Source organism: Myotis daubentonii, chromosome 15, assembly GCF_963259705.1.
Source record: "Myotis daubentonii chromosome 15, mMyoDau2.1, whole genome shotgun sequence".
In the NCBI taxonomy this organism is placed as follows: domain Eukaryota; kingdom Metazoa; phylum Chordata; class Mammalia; order Chiroptera; family Vespertilionidae; genus Myotis; species Myotis daubentonii.
In genome coordinates this window covers 18,130,897-18,152,448 of record NC_081854.1, presented here as the reverse complement: position 1 = coordinate 18,152,448, position 21,552 = coordinate 18,130,897, and the positions used below count along the sequence as shown (strand labels likewise).

The following is a 21,552-nucleotide window of genomic DNA, read 5'->3' as shown; positions in this document are numbered from 1 at the left end:
CCTCCGGTCCAGTTTAAGAACCCATTGTGGCCCTCGAGTCAAAAAGTTTGCCCACCCCTGGGCTAGTTCAAGGTTTGGCTCTTCATTGGGTGCCTGCTGTGTGCAGGCAGTCAGGGCAGTGACTCTGAGCTTTCTTAGTCGCAGTCCCTACTGGCCTTGGGCAAAACCTGTACCCAGCCTGAAACTCTGTGTGCTCCCTTCGTCGCGTTGGAAATGAGGATTTAAAGGCAAGGCGTTGTGCATGCACAGCACTGAACACAGCACCTGTCACATAGTAGGTGCTCAGTAGTGTTGGTTGCTGTTAATGTTCATGAGGAATAAATGAGGCAAGCCAGCGGGCTCTATGAAGGGAAGTGGTGACTCCCCTTTCCCAACCTTTTGTTGTTGTTACTCCTCACCCGAGGGTATTTTTTTCATTGATTTTTAGAGGGTGGAAGAGAGGGAAAGAGAGAAATATCGATGTGAGAGAAACACACCGATTGGTTGCCTCCTGCACACGCCCAACCCAGGGAGGAACCTGCAACCAAGGTACGTGCCCTTGACCAGAATCGAATCCAGTACCCTTTGGTCTGCAGGCCTACACTCTATCCACTTAGCCAACCCAGCTAGGGCTCCATTGATTTCTTTAGAGAGAATGAAAGAGAGGGATGGAGAGAAAGAGGCATGTGAGAGACACATTGATTAGTTGCTTCCCAAACTTGCCCTGACTGGGAATTGAACCTGTGACCCTTTGATGTAAGGGCTGATGCTTTAACCACTGAACCACACCAGCCTGGGTAAGCCTTGGCATTTTTAATCCAAGAGACTAGGATAACTCTCTGTTGTGTCATGAGACGTTCCTGGTACCCAAGGAATTAATAGCAATGACGGGCTCTTTCTTGGCATTCTTGCACTCAGCCTCCCAAGCATCAAGCCCCTCCTTTTCAGAGGAGGAGACTGAGGCCCGGAGAGGGAGTGCTGTCACTGTCACTTGTCTGGTGTTGTGCAGTCTGGTGGTGGAGCGGGTTCTTTTAAGCATCATTTTAGGCCAAATGGGAGGAAAATGAGGTCTGAGGGGAGAGGGTGCGGAATGATATGAAATTGTTGCGATGTTTCTGAGCAGTTAGGGGACCATCACACACACACACACACACACACACACACACACACACACACACACGGGGACACATAGGAAAAACTTTTATTGCAGGTAGATTTCTGGTAGCAAAAACTGGGAAACAAACCAAACGATAAGCCCGTGCATGCAGAATGGATGCATACATTGTGGTGCCGTCAGCCGATAGAGTAGTGCACCGCAGGAGAAAGGCAGGACCTCACGTCCTCACGTGTCAACAGGGCTGCATCGGAGAAAAAAACATGAAAATGAGAAGTTACAGTAGCATGATATGGTTGACTTGTTTCCAAAAGGCAAAACAATGCTGTGTGCTGTTAGGGACATGTGCGTCTGTAGTCAAGGTGCAGACAGACAGGCGCAGGGGAGTGACACCAAGTTCCTGAGGAGGTATCTCTGGCGGAAGCCAGGGGGTCGTGACTGGGAAGGTTACACAGAGGGCTTTGTCTGTCTAGATTTTATGTCTTTTTTTGTTTTATTTCTTAAATTAGGTGGTGGGCCTATGAGTCTTTGTTACACTATCATATACACTGTTTTGCTTGCTTGAAGTATTTCATAAATATGTTTAAAAAGCAACTGTTATGCTCACAGAAGAGCATGGCCTTCAGGAGCCACCATGCCTAGGTTTGAATCTCAGCTCTGCCAGCTGGCTGGTTGCCTGAGCCTCAGTTTCTTCAGTAATCTGGGCACAATCCCCCCAGCTTGTGAGGCTGTGAGAATATCGGTGTGTTTAGCACAGTTCCCAGGACAAGTTCCTCTTCTCTGGCCGGGAAGCTCTCCCCTTTCCTCCAGCGACCCAGGAGTTCTGTCGGGACACTGGTGTATATAGCAGGTCATTAGCCCCTCTTGCCTTAGTTCCTTCTCATGATCTCCCTCCTAAGGAAGAAGCCTGGAACCAGAGGCTGCAGCCCTAGAAATTCACCTCCTGCCCCATCCATCAGTGGCTGAGCCGGTTTCCAGGCCCTCGTCTGCCCCCTAGCGGCGGAGAGGCGCAGCTGCGGGATTGCTGGCCCTCTTAGGCCTGTCTGGGCATCTGCGCCTTCCATCACCCAGCACCTGTGCATGGGAGCCAGATCCTTGGCATTTCGTTCTCCTGACAACTCTGGGAAGTGTCTTCAGCATCAGTCGACAAAAGACGTGAGTGGGGCCAGAATGAGGAGTGACGTTGGGCCTCATTTCCCTCACTTCCGAGGGACAGTGCGCTTAGTAGGTAGAGCCTAGGGCTGGAGCCGTGAGCTGGGTTCAGATACTGGCTTTGCCACTCCCCAACTATGGAATATCAGACAAATCACCCCACCTGTGACTTACTTTCCCCTTTTTCAAACTGCAGGTGCTTTTCGGCATTTACTTCACAGGGTTGCGGCGTTAATGATACACATTTGCAAAGTGCCTTGCATGTGGTAGGCTGTTTATTCAGAAGTTTCCAGCACTGACAACTGAGCTGGGATGACAGTGCAGAATTCTGACTTGGTATTCTTTGAATATCTTGGTCTTAAACAGGGTAACACCGGGTTGACTGGCTGCCTGCCAGATGTGCTGCTCTGAGCCACTGCACCATCTACACGTGGAACCTCTGGAATCCCTCAGGAGCAAGCAGTGCTACAGGTGGGGACTGGAAGGTTCAGAGCGGGAGTGTTACTCAAGAGCTGCACGGAATTAGGGGCAGAGTTGCCATCTGATCCCAAGTTGCTTGAAATTCAGGCTTGGCACTGGAAAGAAGTGGGTGTGACCCTAAGTTACTTGGACTGGGGCCTTGTGCAAGCCAGCTCAGCTTTAGTTCTCCCCAACCAGGCAGGGCTGGTCACATGGGGACGGTAATGGGCCCTTTTCCAGGCTTGCCCATCCCTATGGCTCGATGTGTGCCCTCTGGGCACCCTTTGATTCTACCACCCACACTAGGGGCCCAATCACAGGCAGAGCTCCTTGGCACCAAGAGCCCATCACCGGGTAGGACCACTGAAGCTATGCCAGGTGACAGCACTCTGCCTCTGTGCAGGCACCAGCTGGCCTCAGCATCCATTACAACTCTAGGGCAGGCACATCTAAGTCCGTTTCAGAGCAGGGCTATAGCCACAGTGCAAAAGTGAAGGCTCAGGCAGGACTACCCTGCCCACAGGCCAGGAAAGCAAGTGCATACCAGGCACAGCTCAATCAGAGCTGTAAGAGCCACAGGGCGTCAGGGTTCTGTTCCTGTCCACTTCCAAGGAAACATCTCAGTACAACCCCCCTGCCCCTCCCATGTTCCAGCAGGAGAGAGTGCCACTTCAGCAACCCAGACTCCAGCTGGGGCCACTGCTTGAACAGCATCTTCTTTCAGTTTCTCATTTTCTGAGAATTGCAAAGGCAGGATAGAGGGAGGTCCAAGGGTTTCTAGGTCCTGCCCCGCCCAACCCAGGCGTCTTGCCCCTGGGGGGGGGGGGGGTGTAAGGGCAGAACTGGGAAGGCTGAGCTTTAGGCTTTGGCAGCCACAGCCACCCAGGGACTCCTGGCTCCTTCTTCCTCATGCCCCCAAATGGAAGAGCAGACAATCAAGAGACCAAGACCAAGATTATAAATGAGGCAATTTATTAACCCAGCACTTGTTCTAATGCTTCTTGTTGGCAGCTGCCACCTATGGGAAAGATGGAAGAGTAAGTTAAGATCAGTCACGGGGTCCATGTTCCGGCACTTTCTAAGTTACCCACAGCCCAGACACCATGCATCCTGTTTTGTGGTCTCCCATGTATTCTTGTCTAAGCCTCACAATCCCAGGTACCTCCCCATTTTACAGAAGCGTCAACAGGCACTCAAGAGCACTGGAGTGGGATTCCAATACTGCAAATGCCATCATACACACTGATGCCTGTGCCAGGCCCTGTGTTCACCTCTCCTCAGGCCACCCAACTCTCAGAGGGCAACACCTTCCATTCCTTTCTGACACTTGACGTTAAGTGACTAAACACTCCAAGGCTCCTAGTAGGCCTGAGCCAATGATACAGAAAGAAGGAAACCAATATGGGTTTATGCCAGGCCCTGGGGGGCTCCTACTGCTTGTAGATCACGGAATCCTAACCACCCCAAGGTAGGCAGGAGCAGACTGCTCCACAGATAGGGAGACTGGCTGCAGCCGAAGCACTGCAGGGTGTCCAGCCAGTCATCAGGATGGAGACCCGAATTCTGAGCCAGCCTGCCCCCCTCTCTCAGCAACCACCCCATCTCGTGCCCAGTCAGCATGAAGAGTAAGGAGATGTTGATGCCAGAATCTGTGCAAGGCTGATGCCCTGCAGGAAAAGCAGCCCAACCGCACCACGGGGTTGGGTTCCCTTTACCTCAGTGCCAGCAAGCCGTCATTCAGAAATGCCTTTTTCCTGCCCACCCCTAGAGAAGGCCTCCTCTGAACCCCCACCAGCCTGGACTGTGCCCTTCAGGGAAATTCTGATTTGACAACCCCCGGGCCTGGGGGAACGCCCAGGCAGTGACAGAGGAACCCAACCCTAGCCCTCACCCAGGCCTTACCTGCCCTGCGATTCTGTCCAGATCTCTCTGTCCCTGAGGTGTCAATTTGCGGCCCCTGGGGAGAGAAGGGTCATGAATCCCTCCCAGGATAGTGCAGGCTCTCAACCCCCCTTCCGGATGTGAGTCAGGCTTCCCCAAAAGGCACCTGGCCATACGACCATATGCTGCCAGCCAACTCCCACCGAGGACCCCAGTGGGCTGCATTCTAAAGAGCTTGGGGCAGGAGTGGGAGCCCCCCCGGGAGCTGACAGGGTGTCGTTTGTGCAAGCATTAGATCAAAAGCCCCGAAAAATCAATTGGGCAAAGTTAACGAGCAGGCTAATGAAAGCGGACAGTCGCTAAATTACCTTCCTGGAGCCCAGGGTAGTCAGTTAGAGAGGTGGGAGTGAGGCCCTTAGCCATTTGCTTTTCTACAGAATCCCCTGCCCACCAGAGGGTCAGGTACAGACAGTGCAGAGACCTACCTCCTCTCTGCGTGTGGGCAGTGGGGAGCTAACTTTATTATAGGTGGCTTGACCCCAAGGCTCCTCATCACCCTCCTTTCCCACCCCACCCATCCTGATCCTTTGCTTACCCATCCTGATCCTTTTCCACCATTTTCAGCCCCTCCAGGGCTTGGAGGACTCTGCGGGCCACGCTCTTAGAGCCTCTGCTAAAGTGGCTGGGCATGACACCATTTCTCTGTCGTCCTCCGTAGATCTTGGTCATGGAGCCAACCCCAGCGCCTCCCCGGAGGTACAGGTGCCGCGCTGTGGAAGCTGGGTGGAGTGAGAGGGAAACTTAGGGGCCCTTCTCAGGCAGAGAATACTCTTCCCCACAGCCGAGGGAAAGGCCTTGCCACACAGTCTGTGTGTGGCAGCCAACTCACCATTTTACAGCCAGGGCAACTGTGCACACACTAAACCCGGTGCCCCCCTCTCCCACCATGGCCAAGCCACGCTGCACTCTGGGCCCAGCCTAGGAGACAGGGACAGACAAAGCCACACTGCTAAGGCTAGACCTGAAGACTGTAGACAGAGCCTTGCAAATGTTTAAGCCACAACTGTCCACCTCCATATGCCTGAGGGGCAGGAGAATGAAGAAGGGACCTACTGCCACTTGAGTGCAGCTCTCTGAGCCCTCAGCCCGAGAGCTTGGGGTGGGGAAAGGGGGTCAGGACTGAGATCCATGCAGTGGATGTTCCCAAACTGGCACGTATATCACCCCCTCCATGGACTGGGGATTCTCTCCCTAGATGGGCCTGGTTAAGTCCCTGGCCAGCCTCCTTGGAAACGCTCACTCGTATTCATGCGGAGCACTCAGTCGTCGGCCAGCCCTGTGCACCTGCTTTCACGTTCTCCTCCCATGAGATACTAAGATGCCTAAGGAGCTGGCCTAATGTTGTGGCCCTAGCATGTCACCTACCCTCATCCAAAAACCAGGAGTAACCGTCCCTCAGACTAGGGTTATTGTGAGGACTCCACGCAAATGTGTCAAGTGCTGTCGTCGTCTGCAGAGAGCAAACAGGCTCCAAAGGGTACTCACTGGCTCCATGCCGCAGCTCTGGAGGGACAGCTGCTCCAGACGGTTTTGGTTTCCTACCTCAGGGGGCCACTGAGGTTGAAGGGCATTGCAGCTGAGGTGCACAATGTGCCCAGACTTCAGTCATCACATGGCCCTGCCTGGCTGGGAGCTGAAGGGCAGTGACGCCAGGCCACCCTAGACCCTGGAGACGTACTGCTAAGAAGCAGGTGCTGGGCCAGGTCCATGACCCTCCAGTGTTATGAACTAGGGGTGGGTGAGACGGATCTGTGGGGTGGGTTCCGCCTCCCCTCCAGCTGCCGCTCCCAGAGCACTCTTCTACGCCACTTGTTCCCAGCCCTCCAATTGCCTCAAACAGCCATGGGCTTCTGGGGGTCAAGAGCACAGCCTCTCTGTGGTCTGTCTCTGGCCTCTGCTCACTTAAAAACTACTCTCTCCTTGGTCCTTTCTTCCCCAACCTTCCCCTCACCCTACCCCTACACTACTGCCCTGACTCTTCCAGGCATTAAGCCACCCGCCCCCTGTGGATTAAGAGACTCACTTGGTATATACCAATACCCACAATCTTTCTACTGTGAGTGACATCACTGGAAAACTCCACCCTTACTGCCAGTGCAAATGCCTAACACCCACCACCATCCCTCCGGCGCCTGTCCCTGGGCAGAGACCTGCTTTCTCACCCAGGCTGGGGAGAGGACGTCTCAGGAAGGGGGCAAGGTGAACATTCCTAAGACGCCCAGAGGCTGCACACCTGAAAGCAGATGCCCAAACTTGGCCTTGCCTAGCCAGGATTGGCGCTGACTAGTCCCAGCCTGGGGTCCATATGGAGAGGGTGGCCCAGCTGAGCTGTCCAGTAGACAGGGTTTGAATTTCAACACTGCTCATCAGTCTGCCTACTTTCCAGGTTTGTGTGGTGGCACTGAAGGGGATGGCTTACTTAATCTTGAGTAGTGACTGGCAGAGAATAAGCTCCCATAAAGCCTATTAGTTTCTTTATGGGTGGGTGGGTTTACATTTCCTTAACACTGTGTAAAATTATCTGGCCTGCTGTCAGATGTTACAAGGCCCTCACCATCACCTCAGTTTGCAATAATTCTCATGACTTAATAGGAAGATTAACTTCACAAGTTGGAAGCTTTAACAGTTGAAATACTGAGTTCTACAAAATACGGATTTTTTTTCACTCTTGAGACCTTGTGGCCCCAGCCCCAACCACACAAACCCAGGTGTCGTCACAAATGGCTTCTCCTTTAGTCCCCTCCAATGGCCTTCCGCTCCTCCTGATCCTTGGGAAACCTTGTCACTACTGCCAGCTGTGAAGGAGGGACCAGGCAGGGCCCCCACACACGGAGCCCAGTCAAAGTAGAGCAGGTAAGTGTCCTGCTAGGCCACTAGGTAGGACACACGCTGCACTGAGCACATGGCAGATCAAAGGAAGCCTTCCCAGATGCATTTTGTCCTTGACCCTTCTCTGCCAAATTTCTAAAGGGGGTGGGTGGGTGGTGGTGTAGGGAAATGACTTCCCTGACCTTAATCCACCCCTTGAATTTTTCCTGCAATGTCTCCAAGGCCCCGTTCCGGGATAGGACAGACCAACCTCCAACCTATAATAAAAAATGCACTCAGGCCTTAACTGGTTTGGCTCGGTGGATAGAGCGTCGGCCTGCAGACTGAAGGGTCCCAGGTTCGACTCTGGTCAAGGGCATGTACCTTGGTTGCGGGCACATCCCCAGTAGGGGGTGTGTAGGAGGCAGCTCATTAATGCTTCTCTCTATCCCTCTCCCTTCTTCTCTCTCTCTCTATAAAAAAAAAAAAATCAACAAAATATATTTTTTAAAAAAATGCACTCAGGTGTCCCACCTTAGCAGCTGCACACTGCCAGATGTCTCGTTCAGGGCTACACTGCACCACCCTCTTCACGGGTGGTCTTCCCTTGACACCATTCCTCCTCTTACAGCAGGTCTCCACTCTCCTGACACAGGCTCTTTCTAGCCCTATCTCACCCCCCCACCCTCTGGGGACTCCTTCCTCTTATAGCTCTGCCCTTCTTCTAGACCACCCTCAGGAGGGCCCTGCCCACTCCACACTGGCTCCTACACACCTCCAGAACTTATACCCCCCCCACCACTGCCACAAGACTGAGGGGCAAAATAGGCCAAGCCCCCATGATCCAGAAGAGAATAGCACAGGCTGTGCCCCCTGGTAAACGGGCGTCTCCAGTGACTTCCACTTGGACAGAGAATAAGCTGACCACCAAACTAGGCGGGAGCACCCTAGACCAGTGATGGTGAACTTATGAACTCATTTTTTTTGTTAATTGGCATTTAAATATATAAAATAAATATCAAAAATATAAGTCTTTGTTTTACTATGGTTGCAAATATCAAAAAATTTCTATGTGACACGGCACCAGAGTTAAGTTAGGGTTTTTCAAAATGCTGACACGCCGAGCTCAAAAGGTTCGCCATCACTGCTCTAAACTCTAGAAGAGAGGTTGGCAAACTTTGTAAAGGGTCAAACAGCAAGTATCTTAGGCTCTGTAGGCTGTCACAACTGCAACTCTGCCTCTGCTGTGGATGAACAGATGGGCTTGGTTTATATCCCCAAGAAATATGCACACAACAACCCTTCGTCTAGAACAGGGGTGGGCAAACTTTTTGACTCGAGGGCCACAATGGGTTCTTAAACTGGACCGGAGGGCCGGAACAAAAGCATGGATGGAGTGTTTGTGTGAACTAATATAAATTCAAAGTAAACATCATTACATAAAAGGGTACGGTCTTTTTTTTTTTTTTTTTTTAGTTTTATTCATTTCAAACGCCGGATCCGGCCCGCGGGCCGTAGTTTGCCCACGGCTGGTCTAGAACCATCACCCTATGCCAATAGGGCAGCTGGGAAAGGAAGGTAAAAAAGAGAGCTTGGGAAACCCTAAGGAAGGGGGACCAGGAGGGAAGGCAGAGGACACACCCCAGTGGGTGGAAGGGGCATGTTGGGCAGAAACTGGCCACAGCAAAATGAAAATTACACAAGGCCTTGACCCAATTTTCCATTAGTCTTTTCCACCTAAAAAATAAAGTATGAAATCCTGCCAGGGAAGAGATGAAGCTCCCCTGCCCCATGACAGGGTGGGGAAAACTGGCATCACAAGCTGGCAGACCCTCAACATGTTACTTAACCTCCCCGACATCAACTATTAAACCAAAAGCACCAGTCCTGCTTGGGAAATTTTTGATAGGTGCAGATTAAAATGGGAAAGCTATGATCCTTTGTCCTAATCTTAGATCCAAAGCTGTCCTGACTCTTGGGGCATTGGCAAAGAACATTCAGGACCAGGTAGCTTTACTTCCCAAGATGGACGTGCTTTTGTCCAGGCCCCATCACTGTTGTTTGCCCATCAAAGTCAAGTCAGCTTCTCTTCACCAACACTTCCCACCTCACAAAGTTGACCTTTTAGCCCTCAGGGGTCAAAGGTTATGGCCGAGTCATATTGGCACGTGTGTCCAGGCTAGAAATACAGTGACATCTGATGCATGAGCAATCCACAAAATACATGCAAGGCTATTCTGAAGTTTTATTAATTTCAAAACTCTGCTTTCCACCAATTTCCCATATGGAGGCAAGCTTTGGCCTGGATGGAGCTCCCACTTCAGAGGAGGAAGGTTGGGGTGATAGTTTGGAGAAACTTGGAATGTCAAGAACAGGTGAGAACTAGCACTGTGAAGTCAGGGGTTACACTTGCAATCCGTCCAAGTTGCAAGTGACTGTAAGATTAATGAGAGGGTGCTGGCAAATGATCACAGGGTGACCATAAGGTTTTCTTCTGAGCATTTGGGACTCAAGATTTAGAGCAAAGAGCGACCTGGCTAGATAGCCAACCACTTAGGAATAACTTGCTAGAGACAGGGAGGCACTAGTGTGATGACCTGAGCATTAAAAAGAAAACAGCTGACTTTTCTTCAACAATTACTCTCCAACAGGCAAGCATATTTTAAAGCAGTTTGTTATTAGGCTAATTTGATCCAACAATAATTGGCACTGACACATTATTAACCCCATTTTAGAGATAGAAAACCAAAACACACTGGCAGATGGAGGTCACAAATTAAATGTAGAGGAGGATTTTAACTCGGGGAGTCTGGATCCCATGGACATAAGGATAATGCCTGCCCCTCAAACAAACCACCTCTAAGCAAAATATGAACATCCATTTGTCCCTGGGTTTCCCTGGAGGATCAGAGGAAGCCACAGGTCCTCACACACACCTCTTACAAAGGAAGAAACAGAGCCAGGGTAGGAAGTTATTGAACATCACACAAAGCACACAGTGCCAGAGTCAAACTCTCTTGTGATGGGGGGGGGGGGGGGGGGGAGGCAAATAAGAGCTCACAGAGGGGACAGAAGGATCTGTGCCAGGGGTCACCCGTCTCCCCACTACCCAGCTAGATGCCCCAGTTCCTACCAGCTCGTGTGTAGAACCAATTCTCATCGTAGGGAGCAAGCTCTTTATGCTTGGCCAGCTTGACAGTGTCCACCCATTCAGGGACTTTCAGCTTCCCGGACCTGGGATCAAGACAGCAAGAAAGATACAATTCACCGGTCTCCACACCCCCTCATCCCCTCTCCTCCACAGGACTGTGCGTTAACGGGAGCTGGCCGTGTCCGAGCATAAGCAAGCTGAAACTCAAACACAACCCAGGCCTCAGGTGCAAAGGGGGACTCCACGCTGAGGCCCTCCAACAACTCTGTCCCCTACCAGAAGAGGGCGCTGCGGACCGAGGGGCCAGCAAAGACCACAGCCGCCAGCCACCGCGAACCCGTCCCCACACTCACTTTTTGAGGAAGGCTGCCAGAGCTCTGACGAACTCCTGCTGGTTCACGTCTTTTACAGTAACTCCGGGCATCTGCGGGAAGGACCAGGCATGTGAACACGAGCTGGTGGGGACCAGCCACAGGGCTGGGGCCGAACCTGCACCGCAGCCCTCCCCGGATTTCCCAAGGCCCCACTTCAAGTCCGGGCGCTAACGGCCCCGGCGGCTGGCGGTCCTAGAGTTCACCGGCGCCCACGACCACAGCCCGACCGCATTTGTGCAGACGCTGTATGACCCTAGTCCCTGACTCTGGGGTCCCCCACTCCCGGTTGCCCCCGGGCCCGGTCTCGCTTCCCGGACCACGCCGAGCCAGCATGTCCGGGCCTGCCGCTCGCACGTGGCTGCGGCTTCGGAGGGCGGGGCGGCGCCGCGCGATCACCCCGGGCTCCGAGACACACGCTTGGGGCTGGGGAATCGGGTCCCGACGCTCCGTGCCCAGCCCGAGTCTGAGAGCCCGCCTTACCGTGCGGCCTCCGCGCTGCCAGCCAGGGGAAAGGGAGCAACGGGGTTTCCCGGACGCACAAATCGGGCGTCAGGTCTCGCGAGGGTTCCGAGAGCTCGCGAGAACGGGGTTAGACAAGGCAGCTCCGCCTATCTCAGGGCGAATGGACTTCGCTTCCGCCGAGGTGGGCGGGTGTGTAGTGAGGAGGCGGGAAGGCAGAAGAGAAGGCTATGGGGACGGATGGGGAGGCTTGTTTCTCCCCCATTCTTCCTCCCGGAGTGTAAGAGAGAGAGGAGAGCGTTTCCGTCTGGAGCATTGATCAAAACATCAGCGGAGGACACTGATGGCGGAAGTTATGAAGTTCGGTGGGCAGGAAAAGACCTAGCCACTTATCACGTTTCCGAAGGGACGACCCCCTCCCCCTTCAAAGTGGAAGTGGCTTTACTGGTCGGAAGTGGGGGTAGTAAGGGCGGATGTGATGGGGAACCCAGAGGAAGTGCTAAGCAGAAATCTGTCCACCAGCCTTCCTGGAGGCGGAAGCCCCACCCTTCTTCGGGCGGAAGTTGCTTCACCAGAGCCCAGGCGGAGCGGGTGGGAATGAGGCAGTGGCGGCAGGGAAGAGATGAGGGCAGGGACGAGGAGGCGGAGGCGGGACCTTGGGAGAAATTACTTCAGCTCTGCCTCCTAGCGTCTGAATCGGCTCGCTCAGCCCTTGGCCTTACTTGCCTATTTATATTTACCTACTGACCTGTGCAACTGTAGGCTGTCCATTGGCTCGGTCTTCAGTCTCTCCTTTAAAAAAAAAAAAAGGGCGGGGGGGGGGGGAGGAATTTAAATGGAAATACCGAGATCCCGATTATTTGCCTCTTTTAAGTGACTGCTTCTGTACATGGTGCATCTCTTATGAATGCTAGCAACATTTTGTGTGTATGTGTGTGCCTACCCTGTGCCAGGCACAGGTAAACATTATGTAGTATTAGTACATGTACACTTGTTCAGAAGTGCAAAATCAAAGGGGCCAGCGGGTTTTGGGTCTGGTGAGGGTCCGCTTTCTGGTTTATAGACAACAATCTTTTTGTGCATTCTTATAGCAGAAAGTGGGAAAGGAAGCTCTCTGGGCCTTTCTTATGAGGGGACTAACCCTATTTGAGGACTCCACCCTCATGACCTAATCACCTCCTAAAGGCACCACCTCCAAATACCATTACATTGCGGATTAGGTTCCAACATATTAATTTTTGGGGGGCACACAAACATTCAGTTTACTTATAAACTTTATAACAGTTTATAATATGCATTTAAATCGGGCTTTATATTCATGTAGCATGTTGTCAAATCCTATTTTGCATTGTTTCGAAAATTTGAGAATAGTTTTAGTGTCTCAGATTCTCCCCACCCCTGAATCAACACTTGTGTTTCCATGTGTAACTGTAAATGTATTCATGTAATGGGTAATTTTTGTTTTTATTTTCTTTTTTTACATGCTGACTTTATTTTTAATTTAAATCTTTATTGTCAAGAGTATTACAACATATGTAATACTCTTTGTAATACGTTAAGCAATAAAAAAAAAAAGGAAAAAAAAAGAATATTACAGATGTCCCTCCTCTTTCCCCCCCATTGTTCCCCTCTACTGGTTCCTGCCCCACTCCAGGCTTTCACCACCCTATTGTCTGTATCCATAGTTAATGCGTATCCTTCCTATATAATAAAACCCTAATATGCAAATTGACTGAACGGTGGAATGACTGGTTGCTATGATGTGCACTGACCACCAGGGGGCCGATGCTCAATGCAGAAGCTGCCCCCTGGTGGTCAGTGTGCTCCCCCTGTGGGAGGACAGCTCAGCCAGAAGCCAGGCTCATGGCTGGCAACTGCAGCAGTGGTGGTGGGAGCCGCTCCTGCCTTTGCTGCAGTTGGGTGGTAAGGAGTGAGAGGTCCCGGACTGCAAGAGCCCTGGACTGCAAGAGAGATGTCTGATTGCTGGCTTAGGCCTGATCCCCGGGGGATTGTCAGTCTGTTCCATGTTTCCATGCCTTCAATTCTACTTTTTATTTTTTATTATTATTTTTATTTATTTATTTTTAAAAAAATATATTTTATTGATTTTTTACAGAGAGGAAGGGAGAGAGATAGAGAGTTAGAAACATCGATGAGAGAGAAGCATCGATCAGCTGCCTCCTACACACCCCCCACTGGGGATGTGCCCGCAACCAAGGCACATGCCCTTGACCGGAACCGAACCTGGGACCCTCTAGTCCGCAGGCCGATGCTCCATCCAGAGAACCAAACCAGCTAGGGCTTCAATTCTACTTTTTAGATTCAATTGTTGATAGCTATATATTTATTGCTATTTTGTTCATATTTTTACCTTTCTTGTTCTTCCTCGTCTTAAAGAATACCCTTCAACATTTCATGTAATACTGGTGGTGATGAACTCCTTTAGCTTACTCTTGTCTGTGAAGCTCATCTGACCTTCAATTCTAAATGATAGCTTTGTTGGGTAGAGTAATCTTGGTTGTAGGTCCTTACTATTTGTCACTTTGAAGATTTCTTGCCACTCCCTTCTGGCCTGCAAAGTTTCTGTTGAGAAATTAGCTGACAGTTGTATGGGCACTCCTTTGTAGGTAACTGCTTTTCTCTGCAGCTTTTCTTTTGCTGCTTTTAAGATACTCTCATTGTCTTTAACCTTTGGCATTTTAATTATGATGTGTCTTGGTGTGGGCCTCTTTGGTTCCTTTGTATGGGACTCTTTGTGTTTCCTGGACTTGTAAGGTAAGTCTATTTCTTTCACCAGGTAGGGGAAGTTTTCTGTTATTATTTTTTTTCAAAACCACCTGGCAGGAGGTTTTAAATATCTTGCTCTGTCTCTTTTCCTTCTGGCATTCCCATAATGTGAATGTTGGTACGTTTGAAGTTGTCCAGAGGCTCCATAGACTGTCTTCATATTTTTGGACTATTTTTTATTTTTGCTCTTCTGATTGAGTTCTTTTTGCTTCCTCATATTTCATTTCATTGATTTGATTCTCAGAATTCTCTACTCTACTGTTGAATCCCTAGAAATTATTCTTCATTTCAGTTAGTGTACTGGTATGCTTAATTTCTGAATGGTCCTTTTTTATGTCTTTGAAATTCTCACTAAGATTCTTGTCTTGCTAAGTCCCTTGAAGCTCTCATTAAGGACCTTGAGCAACCTATTAAGCATTGTTTTGAACTCTGTATCCATTTTGCTTCCTTTCCCCCCCATTTGTAACATGTTTCATTGTCTCCTCATTTTGACTGCTTCCCTGTGTTTGTTTCTATGTATTAGGTAGATCTGTTATGTCTGCTGGACTTAGTAGAGTGGCCTTGTGTAGTAGGTGTTCTGTAGGGCCCAGCAGCTCAGCCTCCCTCGTCACTCTAGGTGTACCTCTGTGTGGGCTGTGTGCACAGTCTTGTATTTTTGTTGTAATTTTTTGTGTGGTACTGTGTGCTGCTTGTGCTTTTTGGTCTCATAATTTTGTCTTCTTTTTCTCTAAGAGGCACTGCAAATTGTATAAATGTCAGACCTCACAAAACTACTCACACTGCTCCACTAGGCATTTCTCACAATGCATTGCATTTGCTTACATATACTCTTCCTCTAGAGGCATGTCTCATTCTCCTTGCATCCCTAAAACTTAACAGGGCCTGGTAAGCCCCCAGTAAGTGTGCACTGAATTGAATCAAATAAGAATAGGAATAAAGTCTTGTTACTGGTATTTTTCTGATTCTCTATAACCCGTAGCTTATTGACTAAAATATTTAACTTCTGTCTTTCCCAAGCTTGACACTCAATGAAAACCCCCCTTTCTCTCCAAAAGCCTGAAAGAGTGGTGTGTACAGATTTCTTTCTGAATCAGCAGGAAGAGGAAAAGGAGAAGATGAATTGCATGCAGTTTGCAGTGGGGTCTCATGGTGAGGAGTCCAAATGACCACCATGACTCAGCTGTACACTTGGGGTCAGCCATGGTTCCCTCCTCCCCTTTCTTTCTCCTATCCATCCAATCTACTGTAAGTCCCACACAAAAAGTTCTAAACTTTTGGTGCTCTGAATTCTTTGGTGTCTCACAAAACCTACTGCTCCTTCTGAGAATTAGAAAAATGCATAAGGTAAAATATATAGGATTTCAAATGAAATCAATTATATTGAAATACATTCATCAAAAGTATTTGAATTGTGCTAATAGTAGTCTATGGGCTTCTTTAGCACATTATTATTTAAGATCAAGCAAAGGCCTCATGACGACTGTCATCTCAAAGCCATCGTGAGTGAAAACAGTATTTTAAGAGATCTGCAACAACTGTACAGAATATGGGAATAGCTGTGCATTCCATGGTGACAAAGCCCAAGTATTGTTGTGCCACTGTGGTCTGTTGCCTACATTCAAGATAGGAGGAAATACTAGGTTTTTGGTCAGAGGATAGCAAATATCGAGACATAATTCCAAGGTCATGGACCCCCCCCCCCGAATTCTATACCCAGACCCCTTGAGGGGTGGTGTGTGGAATCCAGGTTCCTGTTCTAAAATATTAATTGAACCAGAAAACCTCCTTTGGGTTTCATCACATTTGTAATGGAATCTAACTCCTTGTCGTGGCCCTGCATGAGCCAGCCCCCTGCTTGCCTCTCCTTCCTCACCTCCCTGACTTCCTCTCTCCCTAACTCTAATCCAGCCACACCGGTCTCCTTCCTGTTACTGAACCCAGAAAGAAGTCCCCATCTCAGGGCCTTTGCACATGCTGCTGTTTTGTACCTTCCTTTCCTTCTTGGTCTGCACATGACTGGCCCCTCCTAGTCACTTAAGTCTATCAAATGCCTCCTCCTCAGGGAGGTCTCCCCTGGCCACCAATCTGGTAAGGAGTCTTCCTTTCCTTTGATCTCATTGATATACCATTCATCTACACTAATAAAAGAGAAAAATGGTAATTGGCGTACGACGATACCCTTTTCATTGGCTAATCAGGGCTATATGCAAATTAACTGCCAACTATGATTGGCAGTTAACTGCCAACTAAGATTGGCAGTTAACTGCCAACTAAGATTGGCAGTTAATTGCCAACAAGATGGCGGTTAATTTGCATACGTAGGCACAATGCAGGGAGGCGAAAGGGAAAGCAGGAAGAAGCCCCCTGCCACTGACAGTGATCGGAAACCCAGGGGGGAGCTAAGAGCTGGGGGGCAGGGCAAAGGCGGCCCTCAGGCCGCCTTTGCCCTGTCCCCCAGCCATGATCGGAGAATCAGGCGCCTTTGCCGCCCTGGCCAGTGATAGCAGGAAGTAGGGGTGGAGCCAGCGATGGGAGCTGGGCATGGTCAAAGCTGGCAGTCCTGGGAGCTAGGGGTCCCTTGCCTGGGCCTAAAGCGGAGCCCATGATCGCGGGGCCGCTGCAGCTGCGCGTCCCCGCTGCCCGAGCTGGATGCCTCAGCCAGAGGCGTTAGGCCTGGGCAGGGGCAGAGCCTGCAACCGCGGGGAGCTGGGGGTCCCCTGCCCAGGCCTGACACCTCTGCCGGAGGCCTCAGGCCTGGTCAAGGGGCCGATCCAGTGATTGGTGATTGGAGGGTGATGAGGGTCAACTCCTCTGGCCGAGGCATCAGGCCTGGGCAGGGGGCTGAGCTGGGGATTGGGGGGATATTGCTGGGGTCCAACCCCAGCGGGTCCAGGGGTCCCCAAAGGTGTGGACGGAGTCGGCAAAGAAGGAAGGACACGGAGACAGCGTTCAGTTGATCAGCAGCCTAGCCAGGATCTCCAGCCAGGATCTCCAGCCAAGTTCTGGTCTGGATCTCCAGAGAGGTTCTGCTTCAGATCTCCAGCCAGGTTCAGTCACCAGGTTCTAGTCAGGTTCTCTTGCCATGTTCTATAGTCAGGTTCAGTCCAGGGTCTATTGCCATGTTCTCTCCAGCGAAGTTCTTCTGTCTCCAGGCTCCGTGTAGGTTCTGTCTTCTGAATTCTGTCTCATGAGTTCTGTGTTCTAAGTTCTGAGTGTTTCTGTCTTGTTACAACTGTATTTATACCAGTTGATTCAATCCTATCAATCTCTATTACAAAGGTTAGGGCGTTTCTTATCTCCATTCCAGGGAGAAAAGATTATGTAGTTTAAGCATGATTGTTCGTATTTAAAGGGATTAATTACCCGCCTGGCACTTAGTTGAGGGGTTTTATTCCCTCCCTAACTTCAGGGGAAAATCCCTACCTGGGGATTCAACCTTTCTCGGAGAGGTGACCTTGGTTAAAACACAGTGCCAAGAAGGTGAGCAAACATATTAAGAACCGTATGCCATATATGCCAGGTCCCTTGAAACAGCAAGGATGGACCGGCTCCCGGCAGGATATGATGGTCCCCTTGCCCAGGCCTGAAGCCTGGGTCAGAGGCATCAGGCTTGGGCGGGGGGTGGAGCAAGTGATCAGAGGGAGATGGGGGTCCCCTGCCCAGGCATGATTCCTGGGCCAGAGGCCTCAGGCCTGGGCGGGAGCCAGAGCCAGTGATCGGGGGGAAATGGGGGTCCCCTATCCAAGCCTGACACCTCTGGCAGAGGCGTCAGGCCTGGGCAAGGGGCTGATCAGGCGATCGGAGGGTGATAGGGGTCTACGCCTCTGGCCGAGGCATCAGGCCTGGGCAAGGGGCAGAGCCAGCAATCAGAGGGGTCAGGGGGTCCCCTGCCCAGGCCTGATGCCTGGGCCAGAGGCATCAGGCCTGGGCTGGGGGCAGAACCAGTGATGGGGGGAAATGAGGGTCCCCTGCCCAGGCCTGACGCCTCTGTCAGAGGCGTCAGGCCTGGGCAAGGGGCCGATCCTGCGATTGGAGGGTGATAGGGGTCAACGTCTGAGGGCTCCCAGTATGTGAGAGGGGGCAGGCTGGGCTGAGGGACACTCCCCCCGCCCCCACACCCAATGCATGAATTTCGTGCACCGGGCCCCTAGTTGTTTAATAACATGCTATTTAGCCTCCATGTGTTTGAATGTTTTGGGGTGTTTTTACTCTAGTTGCTTTCTAATTTCATTCCACTGTGATCTGAGAAGATGCTTGATATGATTTCAATCTTCTTGAACTTGTAGAGACTTATTTTGCATCCTAACATGTGGTCTGTCTTTGTGAATGACCCATGTGCATTTGAGAAGAATGTATATTCTGCAGCTTTTGGGTGAAATATTCTATAAATGTCAATTAAATCCATCTGATCCAGTGTGTCCTTTAGAGTCACTGTTTCCTTGTTAATTTTTTGTCTGGAAGATCTATCCAGTGATGTCAGCGGAGTGTTAAAGTCCCCTACTATGACTGTGTTGTTGTCGATCTCTCAAAGTCCTCTAGAAGTTTTTTTAAAAAATATTTTTATTGATATCAGAGAGGAAGGGAGAGGGAGAGAATCATTGATTGGCTGACTCCTGCATGCCCCTCCTGGAATTGAACCTGGGACCCTTGAGTCCACAGGCCAATGCTCTATCCAGTGAGCCAAACCTGCTAGGGCTAGAAGGTTTTTTTTGTTTTTTTAAATATATATTTAGGTGCTCCTATATTGGGTACATATATACTTAACAGGGTTATATCCTCTTGTTGGATCGATCCCTTTAGTATTATGTAGTGACCTTTGTTGTCTCTTGTGATGACCTTCATTTTGAAGTCTATTTTGTCAGATATGAATATTGCTATTCCAGCTTTTTTTTCTTTTCCATTTGCATGGAAATTTTTTTTTCCATTCCTTCATCCTCATTCTGTGTGAGTCTTTTGTTCTGAGGTGGGTCTCTTGTAGACAGCATATAGTTGGGTCATGTTTTTGTATCCATTCAGCTACCCTATGCCTTTTGATTGGAGCATTTAATTTATTTACATTTAAGGTTATTATTGATAGGTACTTAATTATTGTCATTTTAATTCTGTATGGCTAGGTTTCTCTTTCTATTTCTTCTTCTCATTACAGCAGTCCCTTTAGTATTTCTTGTAATGCTGGCTTGGTGGCGATATACTTATTTAGTGTTTTTTTTTGTTTGTTTTTGTTTTTGGTCTAGGAAGCTCTTTATTTGACTGTCTTTATTTGAATGATATCATTGCCGGATATAGTAATCTTGGTTTCAGATCCTTGCTTTTCATTACTTTGAGTACTTCATGCCATTCCCTTTTGACTTGTAGAGTTTCTGATGAGAAATCAGGTGTCAGCCTTATGGGAGCTCCTTTGTAGGTAACAGTTTTCTCTTGCTGCCTTTAAGATTCTCTCTTTGTCTTTAATTTTTGGCATTTTAAGTATGATGTGTCTGGGTGTGGGCCAGTTTGGGTTCTTGCTTGGGACTCTCTGTGCCTCCTGAACTTTTTTCTTTACCAGGTTAGGGAAATTTTCTGCTTTTATTTCTGCAAACATGTTCTCTATTCCTTTCTCCCTTTCTGCTTCTTCTGGCACACCTACTATTTGAATTTTGTTACATTTCATGTTGTCCCACAGGCTCCCTTAAGCTGTCCACCTGTTTTTTAATTGTTTTTTTTTTTTTTTTTTTTTGGTTTTATGGTTTCTTGATTTTTTTTTCAACCCTGACTTCTAATTCACTGAGTCAATCCTCAGCTTCCCCTTATCTGCTGTGTATTCTTTCCAATGTGTTCTTTATTTGTGCTATGTCATTCTTTATTTCTGTTTTCATAGTTATATCTTTACTCATGCTGCTGAGCATCTTTACCATAATTATTCTGAACTTTATCAGATAAATTTCTTATCTCCATTTCATTTATCTCTTCTTCTGGAGAATTCTCTTGTTCTTTCATTTGGGGTTGTTTCTTTGTCTCCTCATTTTGGCTGCCTGTTTGGGTTTGTGACTATGTATTAGGTAGACCTGCTACACCTCTCAACCTCTAGTGCAGGACAGTGTCAAATGCTATTTCTGACTAATTAGATCAGGCAAAGACTCAAAGCCTCCAGAGACTAGCTCTGCCTACAGACTGATAGGATTCCATCTTGAATAGGCCTCAAACAATCACTCACAGGTATGGTGAGAGTTTTTTCAACCAGGTGGGGCAATTGCTTCTACCTGGAGGTCATTATTCTCAGTCTCTTAATGGGCCTCAGAAACTCCACACCTTGAGGCAAGGTGTTTTCCAATAGGGTGGGTCAACTGTCTTTCCCCCTAGGCCAGTGGTCGGCAAACTGCGGCTCAGCAAATCACGGCTTGCGAGCCGCATGCGGCTCTTTGGCCCCTTGATTGTGGCTCTTCCACAAAATACTGACTTCTGTGCATGGGCCATGAGGTTTCAATCGCACTGTACGTGTGTGCCCGCATGTGGTATTTTGTGGAAGAGCCACACTCAAGGGGCCAAAGAGCTGCATGTGGCTCCCAAGCTGCGGTTTGCCGACCACAGCCCTAGGCAAAGCTGCCTGTATAGCAAATGTCTGCATGAGAAAGGTGACCCCCATAGTGTGAGGGAATGACTCAGCACAGGAAACCAGGGTCTCTGCCTTCTGAGTTCTAACCCCAGAGCCACCAATCCTGGCTTCTGCTCACACAGCTTCAGTCCACTGCCAGACTCTGCCAGAGCACCTCCCTCTGCCAGAGCACAAGGTGAGTAGTTCCACAGGGAATTTTGTGCATTAGCCCTTTAAGATATGCCTGTATTACCAGTTGTCTCTCCCTGGCAGACAGCAACCCTGCTGCTTTTCATAGCTAGATGTTATGTGGGTACCCTTCTCAGTTCTGGTTCTCTTCTGGGAGGCCCAGCTTGGGGATTAGACCCCAGAGTTCTCAGTGCCAATCCCCCACAGCTAAGATATCTCTCTGGAACTTCAGTTTTTGTCTGTGGGTGCCTGGCCAACCCGTTTGTGTCTCCGTTCCTCCTACCAGTCTCTATGTGGTGTCCACTTTCTGTCCTTGGTTATTAGAGTTCTCTCCAGCTAGTCTTCCGTTGATTATTCAGGAAGTTTTTCTGTATTTTAGTTGTAATTCCAGTTTTGTCCTAGGAGCATATCTGTGCAGCATCCACTTACTCTGCCACCATTTTTTAAAAAAAATCTTCCTTTCCCTCAGCCACTCTCTAGTCCATTACATTCTTTTATTTCCTTCGTAGCAACTGTCAGCCTCCTGTCTGTTTCCCCAACTAGAGAGGGTGCCAGCTCCATGAGAGCA

At 49.5% G+C, this 21,552-nt stretch overlaps 1 protein-coding gene and 1 long non-coding RNA gene across 2 annotated transcripts; both read right to left on the bottom strand.

The window, feature by feature from the left end:
• Nucleotides 1–1,164: 1,164 nt before the first annotated feature.
• LOC132216798 (uncharacterized) lies at nt 1,165–2,401 on the bottom strand. The gene is made up of 2 exons (XR_009448798.1): nt 2,034–2,401; nt 1,165–1,337 (listed from the first exon to the last, which is right to left on the bottom strand). It is a non-coding gene; the product is annotated as an uncharacterized LOC132216798 (long non-coding RNA).
• Nucleotides 2,402–3,654: 1,253 nt separating this feature from the next.
• On the bottom strand, nt 3,655–11,540 carry RPS19 (ribosomal protein S19). Its single transcript, XM_059666327.1, has 6 exons — nt 11,459–11,540; nt 10,958–11,028; nt 10,587–10,687; nt 5,181–5,364; nt 4,607–4,661; nt 3,655–3,722 (listed from the first exon to the last, which is right to left on the bottom strand). The coding sequence occupies exons 2-6, from the start codon at nt 11,026–11,028 to the stop codon at nt 3,696–3,698; spliced, it is 438 nt and encodes a 145-aa protein (XP_059522310.1). The 5' UTR covers nt 11,459–11,540; the 3' UTR covers nt 3,655–3,695.
• Between the last annotated feature and the right edge of the window lie 10,012 nt (nt 11,541–21,552).

Coding starts and splice junctions, on each gene's coding strand:
- RPS19 (XM_059666327.1), bottom strand. CDS start 11,028: ATGCCCGGAGTTACTGTAAAAGACGTGAACCAGCAGGAGTTCGTCAGA. Junction 10,688..10,957: donor CTGGCAGCCTTCCTCAAAAA/GTGAGTGTGGGG, acceptor TCTTGATCCCAG/GTCCGGGAAGCTGAAAGTCC. Junction 4,662..5,180: donor GTGGAAAAGGATCAGGATGG/GTAAGCAAAGGA, acceptor TTCTCTCCCCAG/GGGCCGCAAATTGACACCTC.